The sequence below is a fragment of the Macaca thibetana genome, chromosome 7, assembly GCF_024542745.1.
Source record: "Macaca thibetana thibetana isolate TM-01 chromosome 7, ASM2454274v1, whole genome shotgun sequence".
NCBI lineage: Eukaryota > Metazoa > Chordata > Mammalia > Primates > Cercopithecidae > Macaca > Macaca thibetana.
Genome location: NC_065584.1, coordinates 40182317 through 40206106, shown reverse-complemented (window position 1 = coordinate 40206106; position 23790 = coordinate 40182317). Strand labels below are relative to the sequence as shown.

The following is a 23790-nucleotide window of genomic DNA, read 5'->3' as shown; positions in this document are numbered from 1 at the left end:
GCTAGTGGTAAAGGCCTTGAAAACAAGACAGAAAAGGGGGAAACGCCACCGAACACACGGGGATTGAAACCTCCAAAAGCCCAAGGTTGGTGGGAATCCAGCACCACGGGGGCCCCAGAAGGCCAAGGGAGCAGCGCAGGGCCCTGGGGGAGGGGAGAGGAGCCAAGGGAGGGTCTCCCAGCCCTTGCAGACCAGCGTTGCTGCCACGCAGCCTCCTGGCTGCCCAGTCTCTCCTCGGCTGCAGCTCAGCAGGCCCCTGGGGAGGTATTGGTTGCAAGCAAGCACCTGAATATTGCCTAATGGAACCAGCCAAAGCTTAACTAAATCCAGATCAGAGGGAGGGAGGTCAGGCCTTGCCTCCCACCTGTGGCCCCATTCTCATTGTCCCTTAGCCAGGACAGGGCCTGCTGCTTCCAAAGTCAACTACATAGTCTATCGCTGCTCAGCCACAGGCCTTCTGGCACCAACCCCTGAGCTGGGCCAGGACCCATGGACCCTTCCCAATGTCCCTCTGCTGCCTCCACACCCCATCCCCCAACACCTGACCACGGCCCCCCAACACTGGCCCCCACGGAGGTTAGGGGGCTCTGTGTGCCCCACAGGGCTGAGACTTGGCCGGGGCAGGGCTTTTGCTGCATGGATGGGGCAACCTCACCAGCTTGGTCTCTTTGTCCTTGAGTTCCATGAGAGATCCCCAGGCCCCCCACCCGCTTCCTACTCAGTCAGTCTTGACATGGCCATTGGCCAGGGCCAGGGCGCCGCTGGGCTCCCCGGGCTCAGCGTCCTTGTCGAAGCGGAGGCGGAGGGTGTTGCGGATGATGAACTGCTCCATGATGAGGGCCCCGCAGAACCAGGGCACGGCGTACTCCAGGGTGATGAGGCCCATGAAGTCAAAGTCGAACTGGGAGTAGTCCCAGGGGCAGGCGTTGAACTGGCGCAGGATGAAGCCGGTGGTGAACTCCCACAGGTAGGTCCAGAGCGTGTAGATGAGGCAGCGCAGGAGCAGCGGGCAGCGGCCGCGCAGCCGCAGGTACATGCGCTCCACGATGAGGATGGAGGTGCCGTAGATGAAGAGGGCCCACACACTCGTGACCCCTGGAAACTTCCAGTTCAAGTTCACCACGAACTCCCAGGCCGCCGTGAACATCACCTCGCAGAAGTAGCCGTGGATGGCGTACAGGTACCAGCGGGACAGCGCCGTCAGGGGCTCCGCAGAGGCCATGGCGCCGACTGGGGCTGGCTGCTGGGGGCACAAGAGAGACAGGTGAGGGCCGGGCGCGGTGGCTCACACCTGTAATCCCAGCACTTTGGGAGGCTGAGGCGGGCGGATCACTTGAGGTTAGGAGTTAAAGACCAGCCTGGCCATCATGGTGAAACCCCATCTCTACTAAAAATACAAAAATTAGCCAGGCGTGCTGGTCTGCTCCTGTAATCCCAGCTACTCGGGAAGCTGAGGTAGGAGAATCACTTGATCCCGCAAGTCAGAGGTTGCAGTGAGCCAAGATTGCTCCACTGCACTCCAGCCTGGGCGACAGAGAGAGACTCTGTCTCCAAACAAACAAACAAAAACAACAACAACAACAACAACAACAACAAAGCAAAGAACAGAATAACCCACCCACCCCACTGACTTCTCTGCAACTCTATCCAAATGCTACTTAGAGGGAGGTGTCTGTACTCCCTACAGCTTTTTTGGATTATCTGTGGTCAGTTGAAGAGTCGGCTGGCCTGGTCCACCAATCAACCCCATTTCTAGACTACTTGCTGATTTCTCAGCAGGCCTGTCCACTGGGGACCCCATTTCTTGCTCCACTTCTCAAACAGTTCCATGTCACTCATATTTCTGAGATGTAAGTGACCCATCACATTTGTCCTTGTGTGTGTGCATGCCATTTTTTAACCATTAAGTGTAAAATTCAGTGGCCTTAAGTACATTCACATTGTTGCCCAATGATCACCACCAACCGTCTCCAGAACTTTTTCATTGTCCCAAACAGAAACTTTGTATCCATTAAATACAAACTCCCATTCCCCATACCCTCAGCCCTGGCAACCACTATTCTATTTTCTGTCTCTATGAATTCAACTACTCTGGGTGCCTCATGTAAGTGGAATCATACAAACACTGTCCTTTTGTGACTGGCTTAGCATAACCGGCTTAGTTTTCACTTAGCCTAACGTCTTTAAGGTTCATCCATTTTGCAGCACATGTCAGAATTTCCTTTTTTTTTTTTTTTTTTTTTTTTTTTTTTTTTTGAGACGGAGTCTCACTCTCTCGTCCAGGCTGGAGTGCAGTGGGTGCAGTCTCATCTCGGCTCACTGCAACGTCCACCTCCCAGGTTCAAGCAATTCTCCTGCCTCAGACTGCTGAGTAGCTGGGACTACAGGGCGCACGCCACCACACCCGGCTAATTTTTGTATTTTAGTAGAGACGGGATTTCACCATGTTGCCCAGGCTGGTTGCAAACTCCTGAGCTCAGGCAATCTGCCCGCCTTGGCCTCCCAACATGCTGGGATTACAGGCATGAGCCACTGTGCCCGGCCAGAATTTCCTTCCTTTTAAAGGCGGAATCATATTCCATTGTATATATCACCATATGTTGTTTATCCATTCATCCATTGATGGACACCTAGGTTGCTTCTACCTTTTGGCTACTGTGAATAAGGCTGCTATGAACATGGGTGTACAAAGGTCTGTTTGAGTCCCTGCTCTCAACTCTTTCAAGTACATATGCAGAAGTGGAAATACTGGATTATATGGTAATTCTATAGTTAACTTTCTGAGGAACCACTGTGCTATTTTCCACGGTGGTCACACCATTTTACATTCCCTATCAGCAATGTACAAGGGTTCCAATTTCTCTACATCCGCCCCAAACACTTGTTATTTTCTGTTTTGTTTTTATAATGGCCATCCTAATGGGTGTGAGGTGGTTCTCTCATTGTGGTCACATTTGTCTTTGCTCCATTAAATGGGGTTTTGGTGTTTGGTTTCAGTGTTGAGGGGAAACCAATGGATTGACACAGGAAAGTCCTCCCCTGTCCTTCTGGCTCCCTTCCCCTTCCCTCTTTTAAACCCCACCAGTCTTCAAGGCCCGGCTCCCATGCTGCTTCTCTCTACTTTCTCCTCGCCCTCCACCGGTGACTGTCTCCACTACTTATCTGGTCCCTTATCAGGTGCCACCCCAATGTCTTTTTGAGGAACGTGCTCTCATGATCCAACTAGCCTGTGAACTTCTTGAAGACAGTGACTGTTGCACAGGCTGGTGCTTTGCGGCCTTGACACAGGCCTCTCCTGGGCAGGCCCTCTCTAAATGACATGTCCTGTTCATGTGGAGGGTGGCGTGGGACTGCATCAAGAATGGGAAGGTGGGGCTTAAGAACATAAATCCCAGCTCTGCCAGCTGCCAGTGGCTTCACATCTCTGTTGATCCCCTCTCCAAGGTGGGAGAAGAGACAGAGGTTAAAGAGATGACATCTGTAGTATGCACACCTGTCTGGGAATCCCAGCCTCACATTTCAGCTGAGGCAAGCCTGGTCACATTAATACCTACCCATCCTTGTGCATTGCTCTGTGGTCTTCCAAGCACTTCATTCACATTTTGTCATGGATCTTACATAATTAAGATTCAGGCTGGGTGCAGTGGCTCATGCCTGTAATCCCAGAACTTTGGGAGGCCGAGGAGGGTGAATCACCTGAGATCAGGAGTTTGAGACCAACCTAGCCAACATGGTAAAACGCCGTCTCTACTAAAAATACAAAAATTAGCCAGGGTGGTGGCAAGCACCTGTAATCCCAGCTACTTGGGAGGCTGAGGCAAGAGAATTGCTTGAACCCGGGAGGTGGAGGTTGCAGTGAGCCAAGATCGTGCCACTGCACTCCAGCCTGGGCAACAGAGCACAACTTTGTCTCCAAAATAAATAAATAAATTAAAAAATAAAATAAAATAAAAAAGATTCATGTGAAGGTCAGATAATTTTACTTCCATTTTTTTGCAGTGAGACAGTTAGAGCTCAGAGAGGGGACATCATTTGTCCTATATCTCAGGGCCAGTAAATGGAAGAGCTGAGACTAGAACCAATATCTCTTGCTTTCTACTTCAAAACTCATCCCCTGCACACAACTACCCATCTCTTAGACATACGTACCAAATGTTACTCCCCTGCTCAAAGATGCTCGATAGCAGCCAGGCACAGTGGCTCACGCCTATAATCCCAGCACTTTGGGAGGCGGAGATGGGTGGATCACCTGAAGTCAGGAGTTCAAGACCAGCCTGACCAATATGATGAAACCCTGTCTCTACTAAAAATACACACAAAAAAAGGATGGGTAGGTATTAATGTGACCAGGCCTGCTTCAGCTGAAATGTGGTGGCATGTGCCTGTAATCACAGCTACTTGGGAGGCTGAGACAGGAGAACTGCTTGAACCTGGGAGGTGGAGGTTGCAGTGAGTAGGGATTGCACCATTGCACTCCAGCCTGGACAACAAGAGCGAAACTCTGTCTCAAAAAACAAAACAAAACAAAACAAAAAAAGCGATGTTCGATAGCTCCCTATTTCCTAATGAAACACAACAGCATCCTTGGCCTGCCATTCAAGATTCTTCATGACCTTACCCCGATTGACATCTTCAGCCTTTTCCTCACAATCCAGCTCTTCCTGTCTTTCATTTCCTTGCCTTTGCAGGTCCTGTTCATTCTATTAGGCCTGCCTTTCTCCTCTTACTTCCGTGAGTATAAACCAGGTTACAGGTTACCTTCAGAACAAAATCTCTTTCATCCCCTCAGGTCCCAAGTCCTCTCTTCCTCTTCTGAATTTCTACAGCACTTACCCTGTCTCACTCCCTTTGGTACAGGTTATTTTCTGTTATATTATGTTGAGAATTTCAGTCCCCGGCCAGACCTCTTTCCTGTGTGCTGCACCTATAGCTCCTGCTCTTCTCTAGACAGCTCCCCGTAATATCCCACAGGCATCCCAAACCCCTTTCCTAAATCAAACCCATGGGCAGGTGTGGTGGCTCATGCCTGTAATCCTAGCACTTTGGGAGGCTGAGGCAGAAGGATTGCTCGAGCCCAGAACTCTTGAGTTCAAGACCAACCTAGGCAATGCAGTGAGACCCTGTCTCTAAAAAATCAATAAATAAAATCAAACCCATTATCTTTTCCTCAAAACCTGTTTCTCTCCTAAGACCCCCACCCCAATTAATGGCACCAGCATGCACCCAGTTAGAACCAGAGGCCTTGAAGTCTCTCTGGCTTCCTCTGCCACATCCCCACCCTAACATGAGTTCCTGAGAGTGAGGGCCTTGCCTGCCTGGTTCAGCACAGTATACCCGGTCCCTGGCACAAAGCCCAGCACACAGTAAGCATTCGAGAAAAGAATAAAGACATCTCTTAGTTAGCAATTGCCATATAACAAATCATCCCAAAAACCCTGGCCTAAAACAATTACTGTCTACTATTACAGCTCACATGTCTGTGGTTGGCAGGCGGCTGGGGCAGTGTAGCTCTGCTCCCCCTGTCTCTCATCCTCCTCTGGGGCCCAGTGGACTTGCCTGGCCCTATTCTTCTCATGACAACGGCAGAGGCACAAAGGTGAGCAAGCCCAGCAGCACAAGTGTGGTTCAAGACCCTGGTTAAGCCATGCCCACCAACATCCCACTGGCCAAGGGAAAGCCACCAAGTCAGCTACCAACTCCCACCCTTTCTATCTCTTAAATATCTTTGGGATCCATCCCCTCCTCTTCATTATTCTTCTCATTGCTGCCACTGCTCTGGTTCACGCCCTCATCATGTCTCACCTGGATGACTCCAAAGGTCTCCCAGCTTTGCCTTCTTCCTTCTAATTCACTCATCACAGGACCAAAGAGTGTGTAGAAAAAACGCAACCTTTCTAAAATGCAAATCCAATATTTCTCACCACTTAAAGCCCATGAGTGAATCTTCAACATCTACAGAGTAAATAAAGCTCAAACCCCTGGGGACTGCTGGCAAAGCCCTTCACAATTTGTCCCTGCCTCCGATCCTGTCCTCCAGATCTCTACCTTGCTGTTTTTGCTACCTGGGCCCCTCCCAGGGCCAGTGAACCCTCCTTAAAGACCCAGCTCTTCGTCTGTGAGGACTTTCCTAAGCACCCTGACTCCAGACTGTCTGCCCACTTCTGCACCCTCCCTTCTCTGTGGTGATAGAGAGCACTCTGCTTTGCTGGATTCATCTGAAGGCCAGCACCAGCAGCCTCCTGAGGAATGCTTGTTTAAGATAGCGGTAAGAGAAAAACGCAGGATTCAAAACTGAATATTCAACCTAACTCTGATTCTGCAAAGGCATGCATATGTGCACATATACAAAAAAATTAAACAACAATCATCTCTGGATGTGATTTTTTTCTTTATATTTTTCTGCATACTTTTTTTTTTCCCTAACAAGCATGTATAACTTTTATAAAACTAAAATTTCATCTTAAAAATGCTTAAGGAGCCTGGACACAGTGGCTCACGCCTGTAAACCCAGCACTTTTGGAGGCCGAGGTGGGTAGACCATGAGGTTAGGAGTTCAAGACCAGCCTGGCCAACATGGTGAAACCCTGTCTCTACAAAAAGTACAAAAATTAGCTGGGCATGGTGGCGCGTGCCTGTAATCCCAGCTACTCGGGAGGCTGAGGCAGAAGAATTGCTTGAACCGGGACCCGGGAGGTGGAGGTAGCAGTGAGCGAGATCATGCCACTGCACTCCAGCCTGGGCTACAGAGCAAGATTCTATCTTAAAAAAAAAAAAAAATGCTTGTGGAGGCTGGGTGCGGTGGCTCATGCCTATAATCCCAGCACTTTGGGAGGCCAAGGTGGGTAGATCACCTGAGGTCAGGAGTTCGACACCAGCCTGGCCAACATGGTGAAACCATGTCCCCACTAAAAATACAAAAATTAGCCAGGTGTGGTGGCATGCGCCTGTAATCCCAGCTACCAGGAGGCTGAGGCAGGAGAATCACTTGAACCTGGGAGGCAGAGGTTGTGGTGAGCCGAGATAGCACCACTGTACTCTAGCCTGGGTGACAGAGTGAGACTCCATCTCAAAAATAAATAAATAAATAAATAAATAATCCTTGTGGAATGAATACGTATTCATTGTATTCATACATCATATATAGAAGGTGTTCAATGAATTTGCTAAGCAAATGAACTCAAAGAAACCTGAAGTCACATAAAATTAATGCAGGCTCTTCCCTCATGGGTCATCCAACAACAAACCATGCCTCACAGGTCTGAATATGGCCAGCTGGTCAAGCTCAGGGGCCCCAGATGATCCTAACTGCCTGAGTTGGAATCCTGGCTGATGCTTTCCACCTGTGGGACCTAATGGACGCTACCCAACTACCCTGTGCCTCAGGGTCCTTGTAGGTCAAGTGAGGATAATGGAAGTAATAACCACAGAAGGCTGTTGTGAGGATGAATGAACTAGTACATATACTCTACTTAAAATACAGCTAAGGCTCCAGAAAGGGCAGCTGTCATTTCTGGCACAGAGCCAGGCTTCTGGACATCCCCCTCCTGCTTTTACGCCACCTCCTACCCGATGCAGGGTCACTGTGCCCCTGCTCTCGGCAGCCTCCAGGCAGCCCTTCCTGTCAAGCAGGTTAAGTCTTCATTGCAACCCTGAGCACCAAGCTAGTGAGCCAAGAAATCCGGTGGCAATAATAACCCCACATATGGCCCTCAGGAAAACAAAACTCCCACAGACATCCCAGGAGAGTGAAGGTGAGCCTCCAGCTGCCTTGTGGCTACTGAGGGATGAATGGAAGAGGAAGGGTGTCAGAGCCAGCCCGAGGGGCAGGCTTGAAAAGACGGTAGAATGAAAGGGGCACAGCCTCTCACCCCCTCATTTTATCCTATACCTCCCACCCCCAGGCAGGAGAGAACAGATCCACGCTCCAGGCAAACACACTGAGGAGGACTGACGGCCTGAGACAGATGGCACAGCACAGGGATGTGGAGACCTCTGGACCTCCTACCCCGACTTAGGCCCCAGGACCTGCACGGATGCCCCTGACACTCCCAGCCCCCAGGACCCGGGCTGAGGGAAGGGGAACCTCACAGGGGCTCTCCTGCAGCAGCCTGACCTGACTGCATGGACCTCATCACTTGGGCCAGATCCTGGGCCTTGAGGCTGACTTTAAACCTTGCTCTTCTTGCCTCTGATCTCTCTGGGATGGTCCAGAACGGTTTCCCAGCTGTAACAGATGGGAGGGTCCAGTCTCTTCCCCATCCCCAGCAGATAACTTGGGAGAGTTAGATCTCAAAACCCTGGGAGCAGAAGCAAGATGAAAGGGGTAGCTGTCAAAGGGACAGAGAAACCTAGGGTGAGAGACAGCAAGTTGCTGAACAGAAGAGAGAATGGAGTTCATGTCTGTAGTCCCAGCACTTTTGGAGGCTGAGGTGGGAGAATAGCTTGAGGCCAGGAGTTTGAGACCAGCCTGGATAACGTAGCGAGATCACCATCTCTACAAAAGGAAAAAAAGTAGCCTGGTTTGATGTGGTGTGCCTGTAGACCCCAGATGCTAAGGCAGGAGGATCCACTGAGTTCAAGAGTTCGAGGCTACAGTGGGCTATGATTGTGCCACTGCACTCCAGCATGGACAATGAGCAAGACCCTGTCTCTTAAAGAAAAGAAAGAAAAAGAAAGAAAGAAAGAAAGAAAGAAAGAAAGAAAGAAAGAAAGAAAGAAAGAAAGAAAGAAAGAAAGAAAGAAAGAAAGAAAGAAAGAAAGAAAGAAGGAAGAAGGAAGGAAGGAAGGAAGGAAGGAAGGAAGGAAGGAAGGAAGGAAGGAAGGAAGGAAGGAAAAAAAAGAAAGAAAGAAAGAAAAGAAAAGAACAATGAAGAAGCAAGATGGGGGAGAGAGAAACAGGGTGTGCCCCAAGCCCAGATTCTGTTTCTGGTCAGCAGGAAGCCATGGGTAGTAGATGGAGGGGAAGCACACCACAGCAATGTCAGACAGTGTCCGAGGGTGGAGCTAGGAGAACATAGCTGGTCCATGCAAGACCAGTGGGGGAAATGAAAGACCTGGGTCAGGGCAGAAGATGGGGTTGAAGACAAAGGAATAGGAGACAGTGTCATTGGCTGAGGTGGCAGCTCCCAGTGTGGTGGGGGAGATGATAATATTAGAGGCTGGGCGTTGACTTGGATGCGTTTTCAGAACCCCACCCTCCAAACCCATTTCTAATTAGCACAGGAGCTGTGCTTAACTTTGAACTAGGACAGGCTCACCCACCCCATACAGGGCCTAGACAGGCCCCTATTCCCTGCCCTGGCCTCCAACCACCTGACTCACTGTACCCCTGGGCCCTTTCCACTAGCTTCTTGCTCAGCCCTGGGATCAGAGCCCTGGTAAAGCCTGTAGCAGGAAGAACTGGCAGCTCAGGGGACCTTGGCTTCTTTCTCCTGGTGACAAACAAAACTGTCCTGAGACCTGTGACATGAAGATAGGACAGCCCAGGAACAGAAATTCAGAGTCGATTGAAGTGGAGGAGAGTGTGAGCAAGGTTGAATGCAGGAGGACAGTGTTTGGAGAGCAAAGGACAGCTTCACAAGCAGGGTTTGACTGAACAACACTCAAATCCAAGAGTCCTCATACCTGATGAAAGGGCCTGGGCAAACAGAGTCCCAGCGAAGGGCCAGGACTCAAGGTGACTTGTGAGGGCTGGGAACTACCCCTCCAAGGGAACAGGTGATGGGGAAGAAGAAGGGGAGCTGGCTTTCAGAGCCCTGCTCACTAAGAGCATCTCACCGGCTGCTCTCCGAGCCTGCTGTTCCACAGGGTGGCAGGGGACACGGCCAGCAGTTCAGAGGGGTAAAGAGGCTGCCATAAAAGTCTAAGACAGGCTGAAGGCAAAACCAGATGGAATAACTGCCCTTGGTTTTGTCAAAAACTCCCATCTTGTTTCAGGGGCCTAAGGTGCCACAACACAATGACTCTGGGAATTTTGTCCAGAGAAGCATCTGGCCAGAAAATCGGGATTCCCCTTCCATGCAACCGGCCTGAGAAGGCCTTCCGCTTTCACCCCACTCACTTCCCAAGCTTCACTCCCTAGCCCCAGGGATGCCCATCACTACAGTTCCATGTTCTGGGGAGACCCACAGCCCTTCTAGGAGGCCCCTGAGGGCAAGGCAGTGGGGGACAGCTTCAGGAACCCCTGGGTGGCTCTGTACTGAAGGTGAGTGGCTTCAATGAGGAAAGGGCAGAAACTTCCCTGAACTTCCCCTGTGGTCATCAAGTTAGCAGGGAGGAAAACAGGGCTTGCTCAGGGCCAGAAGGGAAGCAAGTGGAGGGAAACTCCTGTAGCCACTGGCTGGTGCATATGCCGCAGATTTCCACCCTCTTGCTGTGGGCACCCACCCAGGAAAGCCCTGGGATCAGTGATACTGCAGGCCTTGACAAAGTCCTCCCTCCACCTCCCAAGTCACAGTGATAATAATAACCAGGTACTCTTCTAAGTATTTCCATGTATTAACTGAAAAAAATCCTCAAGCCCATTTTACAGATGGGGAAAGTGAGGCAGAAAGAGACTACATTTTTTTTTTTAGATGGAGTCTCACTCTGTTACCCAGGCTGGAGTGCAGTGGCATGAACTTGGCTCACTGCAACCTCTGTCACCCCGGTTCAAGCGATTCTCATGCCTCGGCCTCCCGAGTAGCTGGGACTACAGGGAGCGCCCCCACACCCAGCTAATTTTTGTATTTTTAGTAGAGATGGGGCTTCACCACGTTGACCAGGCTGGTCTCCAACTCCTGACCTCAAGTGATCTGCCTGCCTGGGCCTCCCAAATTGCTGGGATTATAGGCATGAGCCACCACGCCTGGCTGAGCCTACATTCTAATAACTATAAAAGGCAAGTCTGGGATTCAAACCCCACAAATCGGGCTCCAGAGTCTTTGCTCCTAATCAGCACACTGCACTGCCCCCGAGGCTGACTACAGGCTCCTCTGAGGGCACCACCATTTTCTGAGTTCCTGCTTCTGGAAGGCTGGGATGGTATGTGGAGAGACAACAGGAAGTAAGGAGAAGGCTGTGAACTTCCAGGTGTATCATTAACAAACATCCCAACTGAGCGTCAGAGCTCCTAACGGCTCCCAGCCTGTTCCTCAGGATCCACACAGAGGCCCTCTAGGGTCAAAGCTGACAGTCACAGGACCGTGACAGTAACCAACCCTCAGGCCTCAAGGCATGCGCCACTCAAAGGCCCCTCACCAGGACACACAACCCAGAGGCCCCCTGACTGCCAGCCCACCCCAGTGCTCCTGGGAGTCTCAGATGGCCCAGCCCTGCCATGGAGAACTACCCCTCCAAGCGAACAGGTGATGGGGAAGGGGAAGGGGAGCTGGCTTTCAGAGCCCTGCTCACTAAGAGCATCTCACCAGCCAAGAGCAGGGCCAGCTGCCCAGAGGAGCAACAGTCAGCATGTCAGGAGCAACGGTCCAAACACAGAGGATTTTAGGGGGGCTCAGATCCCAAGCAAACCCCAGCAGGAGGCAGGGCAGGTGTGAGTGGGCTTAGGGGATGGAGTCAGTTCTGGCACAGAGGTCCCTGGGGCTCAGGAAGCAAAGGGCGCCCTGCACGGGGGAGCCGGCAGGCTGACATCCCAGACCTGTATGTGGCTGCCTTGCTGTTACCATTCAGATCTCAGCTCAGCTGTCACATCTCAGGGACTTTTGATTCCCCAGTCCAAAATAGCCTCTCTGTCACTCACATCATTCCACTTTATTTTCTACATAGCACTTTCACTTTCTGATATGTTGCTTCTTATTTATGGTCTGTCTCTCCTCAACTAGAATGAAAGCTTCATGAGGGCAGGGGCACTGTCGTGTTCACTGCTGTGTAATCAGTGCCTAGAGTGGTGCCTGGCAATAATATCTAGTAATACTTGTGGAATGAACGGATGGATGAATGGGCCCAAAAAGGCCCAGGCCCTTAAACACTGATGAGGGCAAGTATAAACACTAGCTGCCTCAGTCTCTCTTCCCTCCTTTCTTGAGAAATATAGCCTTATAAAATGTTTAATTCTCGCATTTAATTTTTTTCTGATTAAAGCAACATGTGCTGAAATTTAAACATTACAGAATGACATAGAAAGCAAAAGTTCCCTGTAATCACACATCTTAGAGAAAGTCACTATTAATGGTATGTTGTGTAGTAATCCAGATTCAATTTTATTTTTTAAAAAGCCAATCCATGCATCATAGAAAAAGCATTCATAGGCCAGGCATGGTGGCTCACACCTGTAATCCCAGCATTTTGGGAGGCTGAGGCGGGAGGACTGCTTGAGCCCAGGAGTTTGAGACCAGCCTGGGCAACATAGTGAGACCTCATTTCTAATAAAGAAAAAGCATTCATAATTCCAGGCTAACAGAGATTATCATTTCTCCTTTGCAATATTTTCCTATGTGTGTATTTTACAAGTCACCATAATATACTTATTCTGCAACCTGCCATTTTTACTTGTCATAACTATTTTTCCAAGTTGTTATATAGCCTCTGTGCTCGTGATTATAATGGCTGTGTAATATTCCAGCAAGTGGAAAACTGTAATTTACTTAACCTAGATGTCCAAAGGAAACAACTGTTTCCCATTCTACTACTGCAGATGATATAACGAGAATTACCTTTAATGCCTGTAATGGAAGAATTTAGTCCTTTTCTTCTCTGGTAATATTTCCTAATAAGATTTCTTAATGGATAATTCCAGAAGGGGAATCACTGAACCAAATGGTACAACAGCCTTAAGGCTGATGGTATAAATTGCTGTGGGGAGATGTGTCTCCCATCTGAGTCATCACGCTCCCACAGAGGCATCCATGGCCATCTCTCTACCTCCAACCCCACTTCTACAGTCTAGGCTTGCTCGCACCACCCTGGCTACAAATCAACTCAAGAACACACTTCCTGAAAAACACTCCAGTCAAACTGACTTTGCAAGCCCAGGCTGAGTGGAAAACAGATTCTGGCCCTGAATTATAAACTCTCAACTAGGAGAGTCAAGATCTACCTAAAGTGGAGAAAGACCTGATTACTCCTTTTCTACTCCCTGCAAATTCCTGCATGGAATCTGAAGCTCTGGGCTCCCATGGACCAGCCTAGGAACTCCTAAAAAAGCTTGTCTCTTCAAGATTGCAAAAGCCCAGCTCTGCCTGCCATGCCTTCTGGGGAACTTCCTTCCTGCAGGTCTCTGATCCCACCAGGCTACAGGCCCTGCATAGACATAACAGCCTTCAGGCCAGACAGGCCTCTGGGGGTTGGGAAAGCAGCCAATTGTCATTTTTTAAGGCATCATAATTAAGGAAAAGCCAGGGGCTGAGGCTGGAAAGAAAGGCCTGTAAGGACAGGCAGGGCTGTGCAGTTAGGAGCCTCTCGCCCTACCTCGAGCTTGTCTTGCTGAGGAGGAGATGCTGCTGCTGACATGTGGCAAAAACAAGAGGACCTGCTTCTCCAGATCCCCTGGTGGTCACTCTTATGGCAACTAAGGCTCACAAATCTCCCCACCTCCCAGGGCCCTGGATGCCCTACTCCAGGCCTCCTAGACCAGCACCACATGGGTTGCTCATGGCTTCTGGGCAGAGTCCAGTCCCAGGTGATGCACGATCCTCACTGCACAGATCTGAAGCCTGACGGCCAAAGTAGATGCTGTTTCCCAGGTGTGGGTGCTCACTTCACTCACGCCAGCAAATCTGAATGATATGGTTTGGCTGTGTCCCCACCCCAAATCTCATCTTGAATTCCCACATGTTGTGGGAGGAACTGGGTGGGAGGTAATTGAATCATGGGGCCAGGTCTTTCTCATGCTGTTCTCGTGATAGTGAATAAGTCTCATGAGATCTGATGGGTTTTCGTTTTGTAGTCTTGCTCTGTTGCCAGGCTGGGGTGCAATGGCATGATCTCGGCTCACTGCAACCTCCGCCTCCCAGGTTCAAGCCATTCTCCTGCCTCAGCCTCCCGAGTAGCTGGGACCACAGGTGCATGCCACCACGCCCAGCTAATTTTTGTATTTTTAGTAGAGATGGGGTTTCACCATGTTGGCCAGGATGGTCTCAATCTCTTGACCTTGTGATCTGCCCACCTTGGCCTCTCAAAGTGCTGGGATTACAGGCCAATCTGATGGTTTTATAAGAGGGAGTTTCCCTGCACAAGCTCTCTCTCTTTGCCTGCCATCATCCATGTAAGATGTGACTTGCTCCCCCTTGCCTTCCACGATTCTCAGGCTTCCCCAGACACTTGGAATTAACCCTCTTTTTCTATATAAATTTTCCAGCCTTAGGTATGTCTTTATCAGCAGCATGAAAACAAACTAACACACTGGGTCTGGCCTGGCTTTTAGAGGCCATGTGGCCATAAGACGGCTCCAGCATGTGATGGCCCAATATTGCTTGACATTCCCCTCCCATTGCAGAACTGCAGCCCTGTGACAGGACCTTGGATGGGGAACAGACTCAGAACTAGAACCTCCAGACTTGTGCCCATGCTGGTGAGGTGCTGAGCAGGCAGGATCACTGGGCTGGTGATCCCCTGGGTGCTTGTAACATACTCACTTATCACACCCTTGAGTGTGCAGCTCACAACAGACATCAGGATCTTTGTCCAGGAGTGTCCCAGGATAACCTTTGTTGGCTGGGCCTCAGTGCCATTCTCAGCAACGTAGGCAAGCATCAGCCCTAGGACTCAGGTGATCCTTGGCTGGGGGGCTGGCAGCTTCCATGTGTCCCTGGGAATAAAAGAGGAGGCCTTTATCAGCTCAGACTGCCCCCAGCAGATCCAAGGCAAACACTGCAAGGACCTGGGCTCTGGGGTCAGCACCAGACACTCATCCCCACCTTGGCCACCAAGGCCCTCTCCTGCCCCCTCCTCTCTGCATCCAGTTTGCTCAGGTCTGATTAATCCAGCCACAAGAGTCTGGGATGGTCCTGGACAATCCACATGTCGGGGGTTAGGACTTAGGGCTTCTTGCCTGAATGTGTGCACACTTGTGAATCTGAGAGGAGCTATAATTTTAGAATCCAGTTACATCCTCATTCAGCTTCAAATTACATTCTCACCTTCACCCTGTAGTGGGTACATCTGTTCTCAAGGGCGGTCAGAACCTCATGGAAGGCAGACAATGTAGGACATCTGTTTCAGCATTTTGAAAGCAGAGAACAACCGCACATGCAGAAAAACAAAATGTGTGCTAAATCTTTCTATGTACAATTCTACCTCTCCAATATTTATTCATCTCATTTTATTATTTTGGTTGAGGCCCTTCCTATGAACATCAGTAGCCGGCTACAAGCTAATACAAATCTTACTTTATAATGCCCTTTGCCATGTACTTAAAAAAAAAAATCAAATAGAGACAGGTCTTGCTATGTTGACCAGGCTGGTCTCAAACTCTTGGCCAACCCTCCCACCTCAGTCTCCCAAAGTGCTAGGATTATAGGCATGAGCCACTGTGCCTGGCCAGCCATGTACACATTTTTAATACTATCCCTAAGACTTGACTATTTAATGGAGATTCCAACATTTTTTGTTTTAATATGAAAGTGCTAAAGCTTCCCTGAAAACCCCCTGGATAAAGCACCATCTGCATATGCCCAAGGACAGCACTCAGGCCCAGCATGGCCCTCTGGGACAGCCCAGCCGCTCAGAAGTTGAGAACAGTACGTGGCTAGGGGTGGGAGCTGGCACTCCCCCGTGGATGACCAGGCAGGATGGACCAGAGGCGCTGGCCTGTGCTGATGCCCATGTCCACCTTCCTCCCTCCCCTCTGACCCCCAGGCTCTCTGAGTAGACGCCACTTGGGCCCTTGCTCAAGCTGACAACCTGTGAGGCAGCCAGGCAGCCGAGGAGAAGTGAAAGCGCAGGAATGGGGGACCTGAAACTCACTGTATGGTGTGGTTTTGGGGGGTGCCTCCCCTAGGTCTCCCCTCGGGGCCTCTGCACTGAGAGCATCACAGTGGGCTGCTGTACTCAGCCTTGCCTTCCCCCGACCCCCCAGCTCCTTCACAAACAGGACCCTCCAACCCTCCCCAACCTGTCCATCTTCCCCACTTTTCCCAGCCTGCCGGATGGCGGACGGGGTCACCTTGGCACGTACCTATCACCTTGAGGAAAAGGCTTTAACGGGGCATGTCCGAACCCTCTGGGACTCCCTCTCCACCAGCACCACAAGGACCATATGCCTGGAGAGTTCAATCCCACCTGTGGCGACTTCCCCTACCCTAGGCCCTCAGCCACATCCACGGCACAAGTCAGAACTAAAACAGAAACAGAAACCAAAGACCACATCCTGCCGGCACAGCCTGAGGGTTGCTGCAGCCAGCTCTGGAAGCCCACTGCCTGCTGGGGTGCAGCCCTGGCACATGAAGCCCCAGCACTCAGAACAGACTCCTTTTCGGGGCAGCGTCCCACCAGACACCTCCCGCTTCCTGATTGGCAGGCTTTTTCCCCAGGAAAAACTTAGTTGCAGGGAGGAAGAGATGATGGTGCTGCAGGGGTCACACCTCTTCCTCCAAGTGCATAAGCTGTCCCTAGGCCTCACTGACACTCCCTATCCCCCAAGAATAGGTCCCAGGGGACAGAGGACATGAGGCTCCTTTGAGGACTGCAGTACCTGAACCAGAGGTTCTTGGAGCATATGAATGAATGATGAGCCTTTATAGGAACTAACATATGGATGGAACTTAGATCCTCTCTCATGATTTTCTCAGGCTCCTGTGGGGCAGGGAGGGCAGAAATGGTCACCTCTATTTTAGAAATGAAAACACAGAGGGTTCAGAACAGTAAGAGATTTGGCCATATCCAAACATTTGATTCAAATCCCAGTCCTCAGCCTCCAGAATCACCCTGTCCCCATACGACGTGCCTTGGAACTGCTTCCCACCCAAATCTCATCCTTAAGGCACATGTCTGCACGCAAGGGTCTTCAAGTCCGTGTAATCTACTTAGTCCGTTCCAAATAAGCTGCTTATTTTGCAAACTTACAGCTGAGTTTGTCCATGCAGCTTCTCGTAAATATGCCTGAGACACTGCTGGGAGCATGAAGAAGCAGAGACCACCGGCCTGTTTCAAGCCCTGTCATCTCTCCTGCCCTCCTCTGCAGCCACCATTCTGACTCCTTCTTCCAGACCCTGCTCCCTCCTCACTCCTTTGCGATGCCATCCCACAGCCTCCAGGTCATTCCATCACTGATGTTCCCAGGGGGATCTGACCATCCTTCAACTGAAACATGTCGTCCCATCTTAAAATTATTTCTTTGTGTCTATTTCCCCCACCACACTATGAATTCCTTGAGATCATAAAATTTCTACTGGATGGATGGACAGGCAAGGTGAAGAAGGGCCCAGCTACATCTAAATTCTTGGGCAACTGAAACATCTAGTGTTACTAATCAAACATAGCAATGTCTTGTGTTTTTCTCTAATTTCTGGGTCACCATCACAGATGGGTTGTCTCCCACAAAGCGCCATACATGTCAGTTTACCACAGGCAAGGCTGTCTCTGCAGGTGAAGGAAGCAAGGAGGGTGCTCACTTTCCTTTCTCCCATCTCCAGGAGTCATTGCACCACCAGAGAATGAAGAGAGGCAGAGTGGGCAGTCTAGGTTTGCACAACACAGAAGACATGTCCAACATCACGCAAGGAAGACTGGGGCAGGAACAGACTGTCCCAGGCATCAGGGGAGATACTGCAGGCTCCTACATGGGCAAGGGGCCAAGTGCAGGTTCAGGTCAGAGAATAACAACTCCTGTTCTGTTATTTCTACAATGTGCTGGCACTCTCAAAACCCACATCAGTTTTCATGCACGTAGGATTCACTTCCCAAAGAGGCTACTGGCAGGAAATTCCCTTTGCATCATTTTCTCTCCTTTCCTATAACTATTTAAGGTAAGCTGGGCTTGCAGGATTGAGTCTCTGCTTCTCTGACCGGAACCTAAAAACCAGATCTCTCTCCCCGGCCCCTCATCATCTCCTTGGCCTGGAACCTAACACTGGAGACAGAAAGTATGCAGGCAAACACTACCTCTGTTTTCTTACCCCCACTCTCCTTTTCCTTAACCCTCCCCAAATCTCCCTATAAAGCAAAAAAAGTGTTTTTCCTTCTGCTCTCACACTCAAAGCAGAACACTTCTATGACCAGATATGGGGTGGGCATGGAGGGGGTCCCCCACCCCAAACAGTTCTCCAGCGGACACCAGCTGGGTCTCCTGCAGTTCATTTAAACTTTGATGCTGTCTATCCCGAGATAGCAGTGGACCCCACATTTTGAGGGCTCAGTCCCACAAGATTGCCCCCACTTCAGAGGCCAGTCACACACAGTAAATCATCACCTACACTTCTGACCAATTGGCTACAAACCAGGTTGACCCCCTCCGTGGGTTCTATTAATTTGCTAGGATGGCTCACAGAACCCGGGGAAACACTTACCTTTACTGATTTATTATAAAGGGTGCAGATGAACAGCCAGATGCAGACATGGATAGGGTGATGTATTGGCGGCCATCCACCAGCACCGCCACATGTTCAGCCACCCAGAAACCTATCAAATCTTGTTCAGGAGTTTTTATGTAGCTTGATCTCCACCCTCCCACACCTTTCTTGGAGGTTGGATGGTGGGGTCAAATGTTCTAATCCTCAATCCTCTAAGCATTTGGTCTTTCTGGTGACTGGCTCCATCCTGAGGCTGTATAGCCCCTCCACCACCCCACCACTTCCCCAGTAACTTCATTAGCACAAACTCAGGTGTTATCAAAGGTGCTTATTATGAATAACAAAAGGCATTCCTTTCACTCAGGAAATGTCAAGGGTTTTAGGAGCTCTATGACCAGGACCTGGGACAAAGACCGAATACATTTCTTATTACACCACACTCTGACCCAGGTGCCCACAAAGTAGAGAAGATGCCTAAAGGCCCACTGGGGAACCCTCTGGTTACTCAAAGCCCCCAGTTCTTCCCACGTGACTCAGAACAGCCACTTTTACTTATCCTAGAGTAAGAAAAGCCCTGAGCACAAATGGATCTGGTAACTTCCTACACCGAGGAGGGGCCAAGCTCAACTACAAAAGCAATCAGTATTCCAGATCCCCTGAGGGGAAAGCCTGTGTCTGTCCAGCTCCCCTGGGAAGCAAGGAGAGGCCCAGGCCATGGGGGCCTGCCTGGCATGGGGAAGGTGTGTGGAGATGGGAGCCAGGCCCCAACCGCACCGGGCCCTGTCCTTCCCCTCTGTGCCCCTTGCTCTGAGCTTGGAAGCTGCATTGTCTGCCTGACATCTCTTCTGTCTCACTTGGAGACCACCTGTCTTGTCCCTCTCCTCTCCCCATTCCTTCTCCCTGTATAGCCCACTCTATCTCACATGCCCCTCTCAAAATCCCCCTCTGAGCAAACCCTGACCACCCAACTCCACCACCTTGGAGGGTGGTCTCTGGTCCCATGTCCCTTTCCTCCCATTCCCACCTCCGGCACTCAGTAGCTGCTGCTCGCTGCCTGAAAGGCTGGACAGCTGCTGGGCTCTCTAATTAGCTGCCTGGCCGCCGTCCCAGAGCGAGGCATGTGTTACTGTAAAGAGCTGCCTCACCTTGCCTTCATCAATAATCCCCTATGCAGATCCCATCAGGCAGTGGCTGAGAGGCCCTAGAATACTCTGCATGTAAGACCAGGAAGCCCTCTCCTGTCAGCCAGAAAAAAGAGGCAGTGGCCTCACAGACTCACTGGCAAAGTGACCAGGATTTTATCTGGGTTCTCCCCATTACTGCCCATGTCCTGAGGGTGTCCTGGAGGTTACTCCACCACACTGCACGTTCAGAAGCGACGAGGACCCTGCCCCTTTGTTGCCTCACCAGGGATGCAGAAAGAAGCCCAGCAGGGCTTTCAGAAGACAAGCCTGGACTGCTCCTATGGTGTGACACTAGGACTCTGCTTTTCACAGCCTGTACAACCAAGCCACCCAGAGATTTCTAAACAACCAAGGAACTTAGTACAAGAAGTCCTGTGGTAACTGGTTTGTTTATTCAAGGTGTTGTATTCCAGTAGTCAACAAATATTTATTGAGACCCAGTGAAGGCCAGGTACTGTACCATGTGTGAACAAGACAATGGTCCTGCCCCCTTGGAGCTCACAGGCAGGTGGGAGATCAACAATAACTAAGCAGTCCCAAACATACTATAATTTCTAATATTATGCCATGAAGATGGGGAAGGCCAGGTAGGGGAAAGAAAGAAACCAGATGCTGGAGGGTGAGTCTTAAATGTTAAGGAGGTAGCATTTGCGCATAGGTCAGAAAGATGAGAAGAAGCCATGCAAAGAACTTTGGGAAAAGCATTCCAGGCAGAGAGGACAGTTAGTGAAAATACCCTGAAGTAGGAGAAAGTTAGACAAAGTTTGAGAAACAGCAAGGCCAGAGTAGCTGGTGTTAGGCAGTTTCTCTTCAAAGGTTTCAGTACCTGGTTCTTTGTTCTATTCTGAAAGTAATCTTACCCATCCATCTATCAGCCCTCCCCATCTTTGTTGCACCCAAACACACCCAAGCATGTCCCATCACCTATGTACTCGTCTTTCCCTTCAAGTGCCCACCCTTGCCTCCTTTGATGATGTCAACAGTAGCCTATCGGAATTAGTTTAGATTGTGCGGTCCAACCCCAGCCAACACGGGGAGGACACAGGAACAGGGTCTGTGTTAGGGATAAAAACCCCTGCTCTCCTTTGTTCAGTGTGCTTCTGTGATTGTAACTGACAAAGGCAGCACCCTTCTGCAGAAGTAAATTGCCTTGCTGAGAAAACTTTTTTTTGCCTGAGTGCTGGTTTCACTTTGCTACACTGAGCTTTATTTCCAACACTGGGGGGTCAGTGTGCTTTGGATGCTGTCAATACCCTGCCTGTTGGGGTGAGCATCAGGCCCCAGCCTGGCCAATCGCAGCACCACATTCCCCTGGTTCTGTGATTGGTTCAGGGATGGATACATGCTCCAGTCAGAGCCAATCCTGAGATTCTTGTTGGAATGGCCACAAAGACCACAAAAGAGGAATCTTTTTTTTTTTTTTTTTTTTTTTTGGACTTGGAGCTATAAGGATGTCAGTCTGAAATTGACAAGGTAAGGCCAGGGACAGTGGCTCACACGTGTAATAAACTTATTTATTTATTAAAAATAAATCAGTTTTTTTTTTTTTTTTTTTTAATTGAAGGATGAGAATTGTTCTGGGGAATCTGTGACAGTTGCTGTCTGCTCTCCATCTGAACCAATTGGGACCATTCCTTTCCTTAAGTAACAGCCCACAGGAAAGGCCAGCATGCAGTCAGCTGGACACTGACCCCAGCCACACCAAGCACCTCCACCATAAGCCTTAAGCCCAACAACCCCTGCCCTTCGCTCAGCCCCTTGCTGGACAGCTCCATATACTGAGAAAGCACCCAGTCTTGCTAATGCTCAAAATATGGCTTCAAACAGCACTTAGGCAAGAGTAATTAAAGGGAATGTTATCTCAGTCAGTCTCTCATTAGCCACGTAATTAGACTGCTGAAAATAATTAACATTCCTTTTGACAAAGGATAAGAGGACCCATTACATTCATTAGGACAGCCTCAAACCAGCCTGAGAAAGGCAAGAAGAGAATTTAGAGATGAGACCCAAAGAGGTTATGCAGCTTTCTCAAGGTCACAGTGCTAGTAAGGGCAGGGCTAGGATTTGAAGCCAGGCAGTGTGCCTGTGGGTTCTGTGCTCTATCAGAGAAGCAGCTATGGGGGCTACAAGGTTTCAGCCAGCAAATCTAGGCACAGGAAGGGCCCTGAATTGGTGGTTATTGAATTTGGAGCAGCCAGGTCAGTCGGCCGTGCCCCTGCCCACCATGCTTATACTCTGGACACTAGGGTTGAGAAGTAGGGGATGCCTAGACCAGTTCTTGCCAGTGCCCAGCAGGTACATCCCACCCTCCTGTCCACAGCCAGTGGTGGCTGGCTCTGGTGCACAGAATCAGCGTTCACAGAGAGGTGACCTGAAGACCTCAAGATCCAACAGAGGAACACAGAACAAAGGCTCATCCAACATTTGACAAGAACCAGGGCTACAGAAGAAGCACCAAATTTAAAAACAGAAGTGGCCAGATGCAGTGACTCATGCCTGTAATCCCAGCACTTTGAGAGACTGAGGCAGGAAGACTGCTTGAAACCAAGTGTTTGAGACCAGTCTGGGCAACATAGTGAGACTTTGTCTCTACACAAAAATTTTAAAATTAAATAAAGCAAATGGGGCAAAATGTGAATCACAGGTGAATCTGGGTAAAGAATATATGAGTGTTTTGTACTGTTCTGGCAACTTTTCTGTACGTTTGAAATTATTTCTAAATAAAAAGTTTGGAGGCAAAAACATCAGGGACCCTCTTGTTAGGACAGGGGGTGGGGCCCAGAAACAGACATGGAGGCAAATCCAGGGAGAACCACACTGGTCATCAGAGGTCTGCACTGGGCACAAAAATTCCAGCTCTGGGGTTTCTGCCTGCCAAATCCCTCCTGGAAACATTTCCTCTTCCAATTTGGCCCTCCTTTTTCTTGCTTCTCCACTGAGTTACTCCCTCCACCTCCCAGGATCAGCAATCCTGCAGAAGGCATCCATCCTAATGCCAGAAGACAGGGTTAAACTTTGGAGTCTATTCGCATATGTAGTTAGTATCTCCTGGAGATGTTTTCACACTCGTTTTGTCCACAGCCCATAATAATGAGTCAGGTTACATTTGTTAAACCACAGCCTTCTAGATTTTTTTTTTTTTTTAAGATGGAGTTTCACTCTTGTTGCCCAGGCTGGAGTGCAATGGCACAATCTCGGCTCAGCGTAACCTCCGCCTCCCAGGTTCAAGCGATTCTTCTGCCTCAGCCTCCTCAGTAGCTGGGATTACAGGTGCCTGCCACCATGCCCAGCTAATTTTTGTATTTTTAGTAGAGATGGGGTTTCACTGTGTGTTGGCCAGGCTGGTCTTGAATTCCTGACCTCAGGTGATCCACTCACCCTGGCCTCCCAAAGTACTGGGATTACAGGCGTGAGCCAACATGCCCGGCCAGCCTTCTGGATTTTATATTTTATTTCCCCCAAAGTTCTGTGCTATTCCGAGTCACACTGCCTGACTTAGGCCTTCAGGCCATGTTCCTCCCTTCTGAGCTCTCACGCAGGCTTTCTAGGGTAGATGCCCCATTTCAACACCTCAGCACCATCACAACCACCTGATTCCAAAGCAAAGCCCTCAGACACAGGCACAGCCTCCTCCTCAGGTTCACTGTCACAGCTGTGTGTGGCCATGTTAGATAATGCACAGCCAGACAGCTGAAAGAGTCTTTACCCACTGTAGTCCCAGCTATTCAGGACTCTGAGGTGGGAGGATTGCTTGAGGCCAGGAGGGCAAGGCTGCAGTGAGCCGAGAGGGTGCCACTGCACTCCAGCCTGGGTGACAGAGTGTGACCCTGTCTCTTAATATTATTTTTAAAAAGTTTGTATCTATTTATTTTGAGACCAGGTTATGAGACTGGCTAATTTTTTTATTTTTGGTAGAAACAGGGTTTTGTCATGTTGCCCAGGCTGATCTCAAATTCCTGGGCTCAAGTGATCCATCCACCTAGGCCTCCCAAAGTGCTGGGATTACAGGTGTGAGCCACTGCTCCTGGCCTTTTTTTTTTTTTTTTTTTTTTTTTTTCCGAGACAGGGTCTGGCTCTGTCACCCAGGCTGCAGTGCAGTGGCACGATCTCTGCTCACTGCAGCCTCTGCTACCCAGGTTCAAGTGATCCTCTCACCTCAGCCT

The 23790-nt window shown here is 49.9% G+C and overlaps 3 protein-coding genes across 9 annotated transcripts in view; 1 reads left to right on the top strand and 2 right to left on the bottom strand.

Annotated features, from left to right (window-relative positions):
* ATP6V1D (ATPase H+ transporting V1 subunit D) overlaps nt 1-18383 on the bottom strand; it is a 163130-nt gene extending 144747 nt beyond the window's left edge. Inside the window, exon 1 of the mRNA XM_050797072.1 lies at nt 18380-18383. The gene's annotated coding sequence lies outside the window, so the exon portion shown is untranslated. The remainder of the gene's footprint in view (nt 1-18379) is intronic.
* RDH12 (retinol dehydrogenase 12) overlaps nt 1-23790 on the top strand; it is a 340678-nt gene that overhangs the window by 70980 nt on the left and 245908 nt on the right. The window lies entirely within an intron of this gene.
* TMEM229B (transmembrane protein 229B) overlaps nt 1-23790 on the bottom strand; it is a 47676-nt gene that overhangs the window by 2750 nt on the left and 21136 nt on the right. For 2 of the 7 annotated variants that reach the window (XM_050797090.1, XM_050797086.1), the window contains exons 2-3: nt 14571-14743; nt 1-1243 (exon numbers count right to left, since the gene is read on the bottom strand). The exon at nt 1-1243 is cut by the window's left edge and continues 2750 nt beyond it. In XM_050797090.1, coding sequence (XP_050653047.1) covers nt 719-1222 — 504 coding nt within the window. In that variant the 5' untranslated portion in view covers nt 1223-1243; nt 14571-14743 and the 3' untranslated portion in view covers nt 1-718. Of the gene's footprint in view, nt 1244-14570; nt 14744-15074; nt 15990-16111; nt 16732-23790 lie in introns of those variants that run through there. The other 5 variants (XM_050797091.1, XM_050797087.1, XM_050797089.1 and 2 more) reach the window with 4 other exon arrangements.